Here is a 14351-nt window from a genome sequence, read left to right as displayed (position 1 = left end):
TTATTGGATGTGGATAAGGAAGTTGCGGCCACAACTGATGTTGGCTCTAAGATTGGTATCGATCTCTCCAATCACCAGGATCTTATCAGGAGATCCGTTATTTCAGGTATTAATGTGGTTCAAAAATGAATTTTCTTTAATTGAATATTAGGGGTACTGGGGGTTCGAGTAAATCCGAATGGGTGAGGGGTTTGTTGTCGGAGCACAATATTTCTTTCCTTATGCTGCAAGATTCTAAAGCGTCCAATGTGTCTCGTTCCGATGTCGTTTCTTTCTGGGGTAAAAATAGCTTCGGGTGGGATTATGTTGATTCTGTGGGACTGTCGGGAGGTCTGATTAGCATATGGGATGATAGTTTGTTTTGTCAGATCGGTGGTTCCAAAAGCAGACAATTCTTACATGTTAAAGGGTCCGTGAAGGGCTGCGCTACTCCAGTTAACTTTCTTAATGTGTACGCCCCGCAGGGGGTCCCGGCTAAAAAAGTCTTGTGGGATGAGCTGAAAATTATTATTGAATCTAATGATGGGTTCTGGGTCATTGCGGGAGATTTTAACGCTGTTCGTTTCAGAGAAGAGAAGAGGAATTGTTCTTTTAAGCAGTCTTGCGCTAATAATTTTAATGAGTTTATTTTTGAGACGGGTTTGATTGAATATAACATGAGCAATAGACGGTTCACTTTTTGTTCTGAAAATGGCAGTAAGTTGAGTAAACTTGACCGTTTCCTTGTCAACTCAGATTTTTTCAATGCTTGGCCAGCGGCTTGTTGTCGGGTTCTTCCTAGACGGTGGTCTGACCATAACCCTATTATCCTCTCATGTATTCCAAAAAATTTCGGTCCTCGTCCTTTCCGTATCTTCAATTCTTGGTTTGGAAAGTCGGGTTTTGCCGACACAGTGCTTAAAGCTAACCAAGAGTTTGCTTCGGATGTTGTCAGCCCCGATTTGTTCTTCTTGAGCAAATTGAGGTTCATAAGGGATCGCATTAGAGGGTGGAAAGACGACATGGTTCGCAAGGAAGGAGAGGATTTGGAGACCGCTAAAAGTGAATATGAAGCTCTCGAAGCTATTCTTGATTCTAGAGAATTTTCTGAAGAGGAGGAGTGAACATTTTATGAAAGCAAAAGAATTATTCGTGAAGTTGAAGAATCTATGATTATGGATCTCAGGCAAAGATCGCGTATAAGGTGTGCGAAGGAAGGAGATGAAAATTCGAAATTCTTCCATGCTATGATCAACAACAGGAAAGCGAGCAATTCGATTCATGGCCTTGATGTGAATGGGGTTTGGATTTCCAAACCGTCTTTTCTAAAAAAGGAAGTTCTTCGATTCTTCAGAAACAACAAGTTCGTTGAGGAAAGTAAAAGGCGTCCTGTTCCGGTCTGTTCTCACATAAAACAAATCTCTTCTATGTCTGCCATCAGCCTTGAAACACGCTTTTCGAAGGAGGAGATCAAAGCTGCGATATTCGAATGTGGTAAAGATCGCGCTCCCGGGCCTGACGATTTCAACTTTAGATTTTTTACTCATTTTTGGGACATCTTCGAGTCTGACTTCTATAATATTTTGGATGCTTTTTATGTTTCTGGGAAGTTGAGCAAGGGTTGTGGGTCGGCTTTTATCGCTCTTATTCCCAAGACCAAAGACCCGTTGGGGTTAAGTGATTATCGGCCTATTAGCTTGGTCGGAGTTATAAACAAAGTTGTGTCCAAAGTTCTCGCGAACAGGATGAAACCGGTTCTTAACGAGGTAATTTCTAACTCTCAATCGGCCTTTATCGGAGGTAGATATATTTTAGATGGCCCTCTGATTATTAGTGAGCTGCACTCGTGGGCCAAGAAGTCCAAAAAACGGGTTTTCTTCCTTAAAGTCGACTTCGAGAAAGCATACGACAACGTGAACTGGGGCTTTGTTTCGAGTATTTTGCAACAAATGGGCTTTGGAGTGAAGTGGCGTGGATGGATTTCGGGCATTCTCGCGTCGGCTAGGGCGTCCGTCTTGGTTAATGGCTCGCCCACCTTCGAGTTCGGTTGTAGCAAAGGCATGAGACAAGGAGATCCGATCTCCCCGTTTCTTTTTGTTGTGGTTATAGAGGCGTTGTCGTGTTTATTTAATATGGCTTGTGAGGCCAATGTCTTTAAAGGTATTAATATCCCAGGATCCGACGCCCGTGCCTCTCATTTATTCTTTGCCGATGACGCTATGATAATGGGGGAATGGGACAAAGATAATATTATTAATGTCATTAGGATCCTTCGGTGTTTTCACGTGTGTTCGGGTCTCAAAATCAACCTTAACAAATCTAGCATTTTCGGTGTTGGAGTTTCGAGCGACGAAATTGAGGAGATGGCAAACTGGATCGGATGTAAGGTTGATCATATTCCATTTAAATACTTAGGTTTAACGGTCGGCGCCAACATGAATCGTATAAACAACTGGAGGCCTGTTTATGATATATTCCAGAAGCGTCTTTGCCTTTGGAAGGCAGCGTTGCTATCCATCGGAGGCAGGGTTACTTTAATTCGGTCGGTTCTTGAAAGTTTGCCCATGTATTTTATGTCTTTGTATAAGGCTCCGATTAAAGTTATTAAAGATCTAGAAAGTATTATAAAGAAATTTTTGTGGGGCGGCTCGAATAACGTCAGGAAGACTCACTGGGTGGCGTGGGAAAGGGTTACTTTACCAAAGAAGGCGGGAGGTTTGGGGCTGAGCAAGTTGCTGGATGTCAATGTGGCTTTGCTTAGCAAATGGGGTTGGAGGTTAAAAAATGAGCCCGGTAGTTTATGGGCTATCATCGTTTCCGCTATTCACTCAGGTCACTCAGAGTGGACGTTCCTTCCTTGTAATAAATCGGTCAGAGGTGTTTGGGTCAACATTTGCAATATCTTGAGCAAACCTCTAGTGGATAATAAGCCGATTCGCAGTTTTTTCAAAGGCGAGGTTGCTTCGGGTTCCGATGTATTTTTTTTGGTTAGACCCCTGGCTGTCCGATTCTTCATTCAAAGAGCTTTTCCCGGGTCTCTTCAGGTTGGAGGTCGTCAAAAACTGTTCGGTTAAGGATAGATTGTCCGATGGTGGGTTGTGGCTTTGGAGGCATGAGCCGAACTCGTCTTCGGAGGTTCAGGAGCTGGTCACTTTGACGGGTATGTTATCCTCTTTTAATCTTTCGGTTGGTAGAGATAAATGGAGATGGTTGGGTGATTCCACGGGAACGTTTTCGGTCAAATCTGTCAAGGAGGTTCTTGCTCGTGGCAGGCTTGATCCGAGTGTTTTTGTCTTCGATTGGTGCAAATGGGTCCCATCAAAGTGTAATATTTTCGCGTGGAGGCTAGTCTTGAATCGCATTCCTACTTCGGATGCTCTTTTCTCTAGAGGTATTATTAATCAAATTAGAGCTTGTCCCTTGTGCGGCGTTGAGGATGAGTCCGTGAGCCACCTTTTTACCTCGTGTCGGTTCGCGGATATGATATGGTTTAAAATCAGCAGGTGGAGTGGTATCCCTACGATCTTCTCTTTTTCCATCAAAGATCTTTTGGAGTCTCATTTGCACAGTCGATTGCGGAGCTCGGAAAAGACAGTTCTTCAAGGCATTATTGTCATCGCGTGCTGGTGTATTTGGTTGGCTAGAAATAAAATGGTTTTTTCAGGTTCGCGGGCCAAAGTGGAGGACGTTTTTAGTGAGATTAGAGCTTTGAGTTTTTTCTGGTTTAAACATAGGTCTCGGTTTCATTCTATCGATTGGAGCGATTGGTGTAAATTTGTAATTATGTAATTTTGTTTTGTTGTTTGTTGCCGGCTCGGTTTGCGGGTTCGGTGGTGTGTTAATGAAAGTTAAGTTTCAAAAAAAATACAAGGGGCCATGATCATTACTGTCTTCGAAAAACAAGAGGAGAAGCAACTTGGTGGAGCCAATTATTTTCGAGAAGAACAAAACAAGCACAAAAGTCAACAAGGGGGTGGTTTTCGAGATAACATTGACGGCAGCAGCAACTATTTTATTCTTTTTATTGAAGAGAATATTATTGTTTTCGACAACAGAGGAGAAAAAGAATTGACAACAGGCAGCGGGTTCGCACAAGAAAAGAAATATTTGGTTCGTGAGCATCAAGGGTTCGATATCATTCTTATTATTCTAATATTTTTCATTGAACCCATGTCTTATTTGATTGTCACAATTGAGTTTGTTATGATTTTGAATACTATGAGTAGCTAAAGTTTCCAAACTACCTAGGTTGTGATAAACTAGATATTTGTTACGTTGTTTTGACTTGATTGTAGCTATTTTATGCGATTTACATAATTTGATCTTGAAATTGTTATTGATATTGCATGTTTAAGTGTTGGTTGTAATTGTTGATTGATAAATCTAGCGGTTTAGGCACGAAGAAATTCACCCTAGACTTAGGATTTAATTTGTATTGGTTAATCTTAGGGTTTTTCGGTTTGAATATTGAGTTTAGAAATAAACCAAGTTAATCAATAGTTAAAATCAATAATGAAAACTTGCATTCTCATCTTTTGACTCGAGAGACGATTTAGGTGTGCTAGGTTATTAGCTAATCGTTGTTGGGTAGATTGGGTGACCGATAGCTCGGGCTCGTTTATTTCATCGCGTTTAGGGTTTCCTAGGATTTCAATTATCAAGGTTTGGCTTGCTTTGCGTTTTGAGGGTTTTGGGGGTAGAGTTACTTTCATTGCTTGATTCTCGTAGGATTTGGTATCGATAGGTCGAGCCGGTTCGTTCTAGCACTTCGCATTTCGTCCTTATCTTTCGTTTGATACATCTCTAGCGGGGGGTTAATCGAGGGATTAGGATATTTAGCCATTACCATAGTCAAGATAGCATTGCATGATTCTAGGGATTCGATACCTAGGTAGTCTTTTCTCATCATATTTGATTTACACCTAGCTCCCGAGTTTGTGTTTGTTTGCGTGCTTGTCTTGTTTGCTATATTTTCTTAATTAATTAGGTTATTAGTTAAAAATCAAATCAACTTAAAATCAAACTTAAAATTGACTTTTTATTCGATAACGGTTCAGTATCTAAAGTTTGCATATAGTGTCCACGGATTGATATCCGGTCTTGCCATCTACACTACACTGCGACCGGTGCACTTGCCGATTGTGTGTGGTTTAGTTAGCGATTCCTTTTTAAAACTTGTTTGAAATTAATAGTTACATTTTCACACATCAGTCGTCCTAGTATGAGTGGAATTTCGGTGTCTTCTTCCATGTCTAGGATAACAAAGTCGGCCGGAAAAACAAATTTTCCCACCTTTACCAATAAGTTCTCTATGACACCTTGAGGGTATTTTACCGACCTATCTGCAAGTTGTATGCTCACCTTAGTAGGATGTGGCTTACCTACTCCTAAACGGTTGAACATAGAGGCTGGCATTAAATTAATTGTGATAACCCGTAACTTCAAGGTACAAACCGTTTGTTTCGTTTTTATGAATCAACTCTTATGCTTATTTTATTCGACGAATTAACCAAATCCTTATCGTGTTAAACCGACCCGAACCGTTTGAACCAAAGCTCCTATCTCGCTTGTCGATCCAACTCATTCGCGTAGCTTGAAACTTATGAGGCCCAAACCTTAGCATGAATATTACACATCTATATTATTTTATTAATTATTCATTTTTATTAGTAATTAATGACTAATTGCAATTAGTGATTGTATATATATAAAAAAAAAAAAAGAACATGACAGCAAACATAGTACAAAGATGTGAACCATCTACCAAACCCACAAACATATTGATTGTTTTTTTTATTATTAGTTGATGATAAAAAAAATAATAATAATAATACAATAATAAGACTAGTGCCGTTCAAAAAAAAAATAAAAAAATAAAAGAAGAAAACCCTAGCCCCCTCCACGAACCCATCGTCTTCCTCACCCCTCCATTACTCGGAATCCCACAACGAACCAGCCGCTACCATCTTCTTCTCCGGAGAGTTCAGCGTCTGCCGATCACCGGTAAGAACCTTCTCTCCTTTTAGTTTACACCTGAGAGTATCATATGTGTCATGATCTCCATTCGATCTCTTGTTTTGGGTATGCGTATGTGGTTTGTGTGTGTGTGTCGTGAATTCGTGATTATGCGCATATGTATGTGTGTCCGCAAGTATGTAGGAACTTGAAAACCATAAGTGTATGTGTGTTATGGGTGAAACTGTAGAGATGGGTATTACATGCGAACCGAATGCATGTGTGGTTATATATATGAAACTGTGATTATGTTTGTACACCATGAGGTATATATTTGTCTTCCATGTATTGTATTTATTCAAGTATAGTTATAGGCATTAAATATACGTTTTATGATGATGATGGAGAGCCTTTAATATATGTTTTATGCTTATCATATTTGTATAGTTAACTTATCTTTAATGTGATGATATTATAGTGCAGCCAAAAGTTTTCTTTTGTAGACAGAAATCGCAAATGTTATGTTTGCTTTGGGTTGAATTTTGTAGTAAAACTTGTATAGATATATATGTATAACTTTAAGCTGAAAGACTCACTATGCCATAATGTTTATCACTACTTTAATATATATATAGAAAATCATATGCATTAATTTGGATAGATCTGTGACAAAAGGTAAGTAATATGTTTGGGGTTGATACTTGATCTTGTTTGTGAAGTTCATGTATTGGGCTGAGTGTATAAGAGTTCTGGTTCGAATTCGTTCTAAATACATGAAAAACAATTTAAAACAAGTAATGTTTCGTTCAGCGATTTTCTGCAGAAAATACGCCAACTTCCGGAGTCTTTTTCAGGACTTAAACTTATTGAAACTCTTTGTTTTCTGAGCCTAAACTCAAGTATTCGGAAGTAGCTTTCAAACCACAGTGATTTCATATTGTTCGGACAGGTCTAAGTATTTTTAACGAATTAAATCGCAAAACTGCTCTAAGCTGTCATTTTCTGCAGAAAATGCAGCTCACGTTTCGTGTCATAACTTGGTATGTGTTTACTTTTGAGACTTAAAAATTTTATTGTAGATGCTCTTTAGTGTCGGTGCAAACCTCTAACTGGAATTTCGTCAATCGGATAAACGTATATTTTTAAATATTTTTTTCGGCAAACCTGACTAGATTATGTCAAATCTGATCATGGTTTGGCGCAAGATTTTTCACGAAAAATCCGTAAGGAATTTGGTCACCAAATTTTAATGCAATGGTCTCTGGTTCGATTGAAACATTCTGTAATTCTTCGGGAACTATCCGGTGCCCGAACGGTCCTGATTAACGCACCGCAAATTGTCCGAAAATGCACTTAAAAACTGAAATTTTGTGACAAGATTTATTATGTGATTTGTGACGAATATGTGGTCGCTAATTCGAATAGCGACACTTTGCATGCATGTGTACATATATACATTATAATATTTTACTACATTATATTATTTTACGTGCAACATGTTAGACTACGTGTAGGAATTTTGTGCTTTATTTGAAATTATTAATAAACTTATTGGTAATCATATTAGGACGTGATTGACCAACCCTGACCGTGACCGTTAGCTATTTTAAGAGTTCAACCGAGCAACCAAAGGTGAGTTCACACTTTTCACAAGGCATGGGATTCCCAAGGGTTGGGAATGGGTAAAGGATTGAAACTGTAACTGCGTGATCCCCTGGTTGGGAACACGTACACACCCTCTTTATTGAAGGGTGACAACACGTACCAAGAATTTAATCGGAACCTGCGGAGTCTCCTGGTTTAGGGATTACGTACACACCCTCTTCACTGAAGGGTGACAACACGGATACTAGACCAAAACTTTCTATCATGAAGTCCCTCCTTTTTATATCAACTTAATCGCCGGGCCAATGGCGAGCGGGTCATTAGTTAGATGGCGCTATTTAGGTTTGACAAGCCTCACACCGTGCCGCAGAGGACGGGCGTGAACTAATGGATCTGGGCACTAGTCAATGATGATAGACATTGACGTCAGTGCACCAACTTACTTTAGTCAGTGGTCGATATGGTAAACAGGTCTAGTGGTTAACATGGGGAAGCCCCCACCAACTATGGATATGTTTGGGAAACAGGGTAAACGGATTAACTTACAACTTACAAATGAACTCCGGGTTTTGAAACAACTTAATAATGAACACCAACTGTGAACTCGCTCAACTTTGTTGTTGACTCGTTGTTACATGCCTTGCAGGTCGTTAGGTATTTCAGGAGCTTGCACGAGGAGGCGTGGACGTTGTTGGACATGGATAGACTTATGCCATGTTAAACCTTTACTACATTTTGAACTTATAATTTGGTTTTAAACATTATGCTTCCGCTTACAACTTAAACTATGTTTTGTATGGACACCAATTATATTGTGTTTGGGTTTTATAATTATTACACGCTATGTTCAATATGATTGGTGGCTCGATCCTGGTCAGTCACGCCTCCAAGCGGTGATACTCCGCATGTGGATTTTGGGGGTGTGACATTAATGCTAGCCCCCAAGTCGGCTTATGCATTGCTTATTGGTGATCCACCAATAGAGCAAAGAATAGTGAAGCTTCGGGGATCAATCTTCTTTTGGGGTAGCTTGTTGAGGAGTGTCGCCGGGCATTCTTTACTAAGGGTGACTTGTTGAATGGTTTCAATCTTTCTTTTGTGAGTTAGGAAGTCTCTCATAAACTTGGAATATTTTGACATTTGAGTGAGGACTTCCACAAAAGGGAGGTTGATGTGAAGTTGTTTAAGCAAGCTCACAAACTTAGTGAATTGCTCGTCGGTCTTTTGCCGAAGTAAACGACCAGGGTAAGGGACCGGGGGTAGTTTGGTTGTGTCGTTATTTTGGGCTTGAGTGTTTTCTTGGTTAATGTAGGTGGGTGTCTTAGTGTGGATTGGACCAGGTTGTTGCGGTACTGGTTCAATCTTGGGTCTTACCTTCCGGCTTTTTAAGTTGATTACATTTACTTGGTCTTTAGGATTTGTTTCGGTGTTCCTTGGTAAGGCTCCTTGCGGTCTCTCGGCGAAATTTTGGGCTAGTTGGCTTAATTGTTTTCTATATTTTGAACACTAGCCCTTTGGTTTCGAATTTCCGCTTCGGTTTGTAAGAACCTTTCCGAGTATCTTTAGTCGGATTCGGAGAAGAGGCGAGTGATGATATCCTCAAGCCTTTCTTTTCCTCCTTGTTGTTGTGGTTGAAAACTTTTTTGCTCATTTCGTGGTTTTTTTTTTAAAGTTAGATCGTTAATTTTGATTTTGTTGGTTATTACCCCCCGATTCCCTCCAACTAAAGTTGGGATGATTATGCCATTCGGGAGTAAAAGTGTTACTTTGAACTCCCGGTGGTCGTGGCCGGTTATTTAGGTAATTTTCCACTTCCGTTTGATTTTCTAAGTCTTTCATACAACTCCAGTTTTCATGGGGGCCGCCGCATCCTTCGCAATCCATAACCGAAACCGTTTTGTTCAATTCAAGTTTCTTTATTTTATTAGTTAAGGCTTCGATTTGGGCTTGCAAAGAAGTGTATTCATCCACTTTGTGGGCGCCTGGGGCTATAGATTTTGAGCCCCTAGAAGTGTGCCATTGAAAACTGTTTTGAGCAAGTTCTTCAATTTGATTATAAATTTTCTCGGGTTGCCGGTTCCCAAGGAGTCCCCCAGAGCCGGAATCAGGATTTGCCTTGTATGCGGCAAGAGTCTGTTGTAGAAGGTGGATACTTGTTGCCATCATTCAAGACCGTGATGTGGGCATTTCCTTAAGAGCTCCTTGAACCTTTCCCATGTCTGCAATGATTCCCCGTCTTCTTGAGAGTAGATATTGATCCCGGTCATGAGTTTGGCGGTTTTAGCAAGAGGGAAATATTTGTAGAGAAATTTTTGGGCAAGTTCATCCCAAGTGTGTACAGACCCACTTGGGAGGGTGTTTAACCAAGCATTCGCTCGGTCTTTGAGGGAGAAAGGAAACATACGGAGCCTAACGGCATTGCTAGAGGCTCCGTTGATTCGGAAGGTGTCACATATTTCCAAAAAGTTAGTAAGATGTAAATGGAGATCTTCATCGACTAGGCCATGGAAGGTGGCGGAATTTTGGAGCATTTGGATGAGGGGTGGTTGAAGCTCAAAGTTATTAGGTTCGAAATTAGGAGAGTTAATAGCGGCTCCAAGATTACCGACCGTAGGCTGTATGTACTCCATGAGAGTGCGTTGATCCGCCATAGGAGGGTTTTGGGTCGAGGCTTTTTTTTTTGTTTTTAGCTTTAAGTCTTTTTCTCAAAAAGCGCTCGGTTCATCAAGCGGCACTTTTATGTCTTTGTCGGAGGCAGAGGTCATCCACTGTATTCCTTCAAATTCTAAAAAAATTGTGTGATTTTTTGCGATCAAAAACAAAAAAGAAAGCCGGGTCAGAAGATTAACACGGCTCTGTGCTGTGGCGGCACGGCCCGTGCTGTCCAGGGAAAATTTCTGTTTTCAAGTTCCAAGATACTGGAAGTCCAACAAGGCCCTGTGCTCCTGTAACACGGTCTCGTGTCTGAGTTCCAATAACAAGAAAACAGCTTCTCCCAGATACTGCAGGTTTAACACGGCCCCTGTTGATCCCACACAGCCCCGTGTTAATCCTATAGAAAGCAGAATTTTTGGAGGAAAAAGAGGAAAAATAAATAGAAAAGATAAAAATGATTAGGCCATTAATTTTAAGCTTTCTTAAAATTCTTGTGTCCCATGCAATGGCGCCAAAAAACTTAACGTGCGTACGAGTGTATATATTTTTAGTATATTTTTAGCTCTTTTTACTCGCTGATTCAAGTTTTAAATTTATAAAACACGATATTTCACTATCACTCTACACACACGCTAGGGCAAGTGCACCCATCGCGGATGTAGTATAGTGATGGTAAGATACCGAGGTCGTCCAAGGACATAAGAGCTTTTAATACCGGCTTATCGTCAACGTCTAATCGAACCAAACTTTGAGAAAAGATTTTTTAAACTATAAAAAGATAAAATAAAAATAGAAAAATAAAATAAAGGAAAAACAGATAGACAAGAAAGAATCACTTGGTTCCGACTTATCTTTCATGTATCCTTTTGATGATTTCCGCACTTTGGGCATTTTAAGAGATTATCTTATTTACAGTAGTAGGCCCCTCTGTCGCAACCCCCGACCCCTGCCCGGGAGCGGGCGGCCACGAGCTACTCAGAGTGGGTGGTATCGGTGTTTATTAATTTGGGAGTGGAATACATCAGGACCGTAGTTAGGAGATATTTTTATCAGAGTAAAACACCAAACTTTTATAATAATAATTCATGGGAATAAAACCCAAGTTCATTGACAATACATTGATAGGGATAAACCCTAATTATTGAAAACAAATTGTCTTGTTTATTTTAGGTAACTTTTATAGTCACTATCCCAAGCCTTCAGTCCTCTACAGCTGGCTTCTATTGGGCTTTCATATTATGTTACCTGAAACGCGTTTTAAAACATTTTGTCAGCAAGAAATACTGGTGAGTGAATCTCAATTTATCAAAACAGGCTTTATCATTTTACAACATTGAAGGCGATCTCGCAATTACATTTGTTTATATTTCTACTTTAATTACCACCCACGGTACTGTCAATCCATGACTGGTGGTAATGTTACTACTCACAGTGTAGTAACAAATTTTGTATACAAAACCCCAACATACCGACGATAATTGTAGAATACAAATACTCAATCATTGTTGAATATAATTTAAAACAATTGAGGTTTTGTAAAAACAGTTTGCAAAAGGTTTCACAAAAAGAGGATTACTCACTTTGCAAGTTTAGATAATACTAAGGCTTCCTGGAAGTCTCCTGATTATTATCTATTAAATCAAATAATGCACACGTGTTTGTAAAATAACCCAATTTAAATTGACCGTACAACTCGAGACAGAATTCCAATGACTGAGTCGGGCAGAACCGACATGCATTACGGAAGTTCTAAATCGATCGAGTGTACACACGAGACAGAATTCCAATGATTGAGTCGGGCGGAGCCGACATGCATTACGGAATCCTAATCGATCGTGTAGGGTAATAGCAGGGTTATAGTACTTACAACGAGGCAAAGCTTCGCTATATAGTGGGTATTATGACCGAGTAGAGTTTCTACTACTAGAGAAGTTGAGAGAGAATTCAGAAAATGAACGACGATCAAAAGAGCTCGACCCCCCTTATATAGGCTGATTCGGGGGTCTGTCGCGCCTCGCGAAAGAGAAGGCAAGGGCCTTCGCGGCCCGCGAGCGACCACGTGCCGTCTATAGCTTTGCTGAGTCAAAGGTGTAGGCCTGCTGAGTCACGTGCCACGCCACGTTTCCGGATAAGGACCAGGCCGTCGCGCCCCGTGACAGGCCAAAGGGTCTCCGTCGCGGCCCGCGAGAGACTGTAAAACTTTGTTTTTGTTGATTTTTACAAGTATAAGGCTAAAACGGGTCCGGTTTTCACGTACGGGGTATATTTAGGGACATTTAGGATGTCCAAAATATTTTTAGGAGGGTTGTTATATCCTCCCCACCTTGTTTTGGATCTCGTCCTCGAGATCTACTGGAACAGGTGTGGGTATTTCCTTTGCATCTCAGATTTGAGTTCCCATGTGTATTCTGATCCTCTTTTAGAATCCCATTTCACTTTGACCAGAACTAATCTCTTGTGTTTGAGATTCTTGATAAACTTAAGTTTCTTATTTACCTCTATATCCTTAAGAGGCATTACTAGAGATTCATCTGCTAAACACTTTTTGAGATTACTTACATGAAATACATCATGTATTCCTGCCATTTTCTCTGGCAGCTGTAGCTGATAAGCTACATGTCCTATTCTGTTAATAATCTCAAAAGGTCCAACACACCTAGGGTTTAGCTTCCCTCTTTTAACGAATCTGACTACTCCTTTCCATGGAGAAACTTTTAACAACACTTTATCTCCTACTTGAAATTCCAATGGTTTTCGTCTATTATCAGTATAACTCTTTTGACGATCTCGTGCTGCTTTTAGTCTTTTCTTGACTTGAATTAACTTATCTGTCGTTTCCTGCACTATTTCTGGTCCAGATAATTGTTTTTCTCCAATCTCTTCCCAGCGGACTGGAGTTCTGCACTTTCGTCCATAAAGTGCCTCAAATGGTGGAGCATCTATGCTAGTATGATAGCTGTTATTTTAGGAAAATTCTATTAATGGTAAATGGTCATCCCAATTTCCTCCGAAATCAATTACACAAGCTCTAAGCATATCTTCCATTCCTTTCGCTTTCTCCGTCCGTCTGTGGATGGTAAGTTGTGCTTAGATTCAACTTGGTTCCCATTGCTTTTTGGAAACTTATCCAAAAATGAGAAGTAAAACGGCTATCTCTATCGGATATGATAGATAAAGGAAGTCCATGTAACGAAACTATTTCATTTACATATAGCTTGGCTAATTGTTCCATACTGAAAGTTTTCTTGATGGGTAAGAAGTGAGCAGATTTAGTTAATCTGTCCACAATCACCCAGATTGTATCATTTCCTTTTCTTGTCTTGGGTAATTTGGTAACAAAATCCATTGTTATTAATTCCCATTTCCATATGGGCATTTCTAGTTGTTGCAATAATCCTTATGGTATTTGATGCTCAACTTTAACTTGAGAACAAGTTAGACATTTAGCAACATAATTAGCTATGTCCTTTTTCATTTCTATCCACCAGAAATTCTTTCTTAGATTTTGATACATCTTATCACTTCCAGGATATATCGTATACTTAGATTTATGAGCTTCTTCTAGAATTCTATGACGTAAGTTTCCTTGTTTAGGTGTCCATATTCTTTTCTTATGGAACTTCCAAATTCCATCTGTTCCTTGTTCTAATTCCTTAATCATTCCTTTCAATTTTTCAATATCGTCCTTGATTACTGACTCATGTACTTATCTGATTTGTTCATTTAAATCTACTTGTAGATTTAATTTGAGAGAACGTACTCGCTTTGGTTTTTCATGATACTTCTGACTTAAAGCATCAGCTACTACGTTGCTTTTCCAGCGTGATACTGGATATCACAAACATAATCACTAAGAATTTCCATCTAACGTCTCTCTCTCATATTTAATTCTTTTCCCCGAAAATATACCATAAACTCTTATAATCGGTGAAGACAACAAATTTATTTCCATATAAATAGTGTCTCCAAATCTTAAGGGCAAAAACTATGGCTCCTAATTCTAAGTCATGGGTTGTGTAATTCTCTTCATGTTTCTTAAGTTGTCTAGAGGCATAGGCTATAACCTTTTGACGTTGCATCAACAAACATCCATATCCTAACTTAGATGCATCACAATAGACTATAAAGTCTTCAGTTCCTTCTAGTAATGCAAGTAT

At 39.6% G+C, this 14351-nt stretch overlaps 1 protein-coding gene and 1 non-coding gene across 2 annotated transcripts; both read left to right on the top strand.

The window, feature by feature from the left end:
- Nucleotides 1–221: 221 nt before the first annotated feature.
- LOC110870189 lies at nt 222–1103 on the top strand. Its single transcript, XM_022119389.1, has one exon. It carries the CDS (start codon nt 222–224, stop codon nt 1101–1103), a length of 882 nt encoding a protein of 293 aa, XP_021975081.1.
- An 8605-nt stretch (nt 1104–9708) lies between these two features.
- On the top strand, nt 9709–9812 carry LOC118488699. The gene has a single exon (XR_004885243.1). It is a non-coding gene; the product is annotated as a small nucleolar RNA R71 (small nucleolar RNA).
- Nucleotides 9813–14351: the final 4539 nt, after the last annotated feature.

This window comes from Helianthus annuus, chromosome 16 (assembly GCF_002127325.2).
Source record: "Helianthus annuus cultivar XRQ/B chromosome 16, HanXRQr2.0-SUNRISE, whole genome shotgun sequence".
Lineage (NCBI taxonomy): Eukaryota > Viridiplantae > Streptophyta > Magnoliopsida > Asterales > Asteraceae > Helianthus > Helianthus annuus.
The sequence above is the reverse complement of the archived record's forward strand: the minus strand, read 5'-3'. Positions and strand labels throughout refer to the sequence as shown.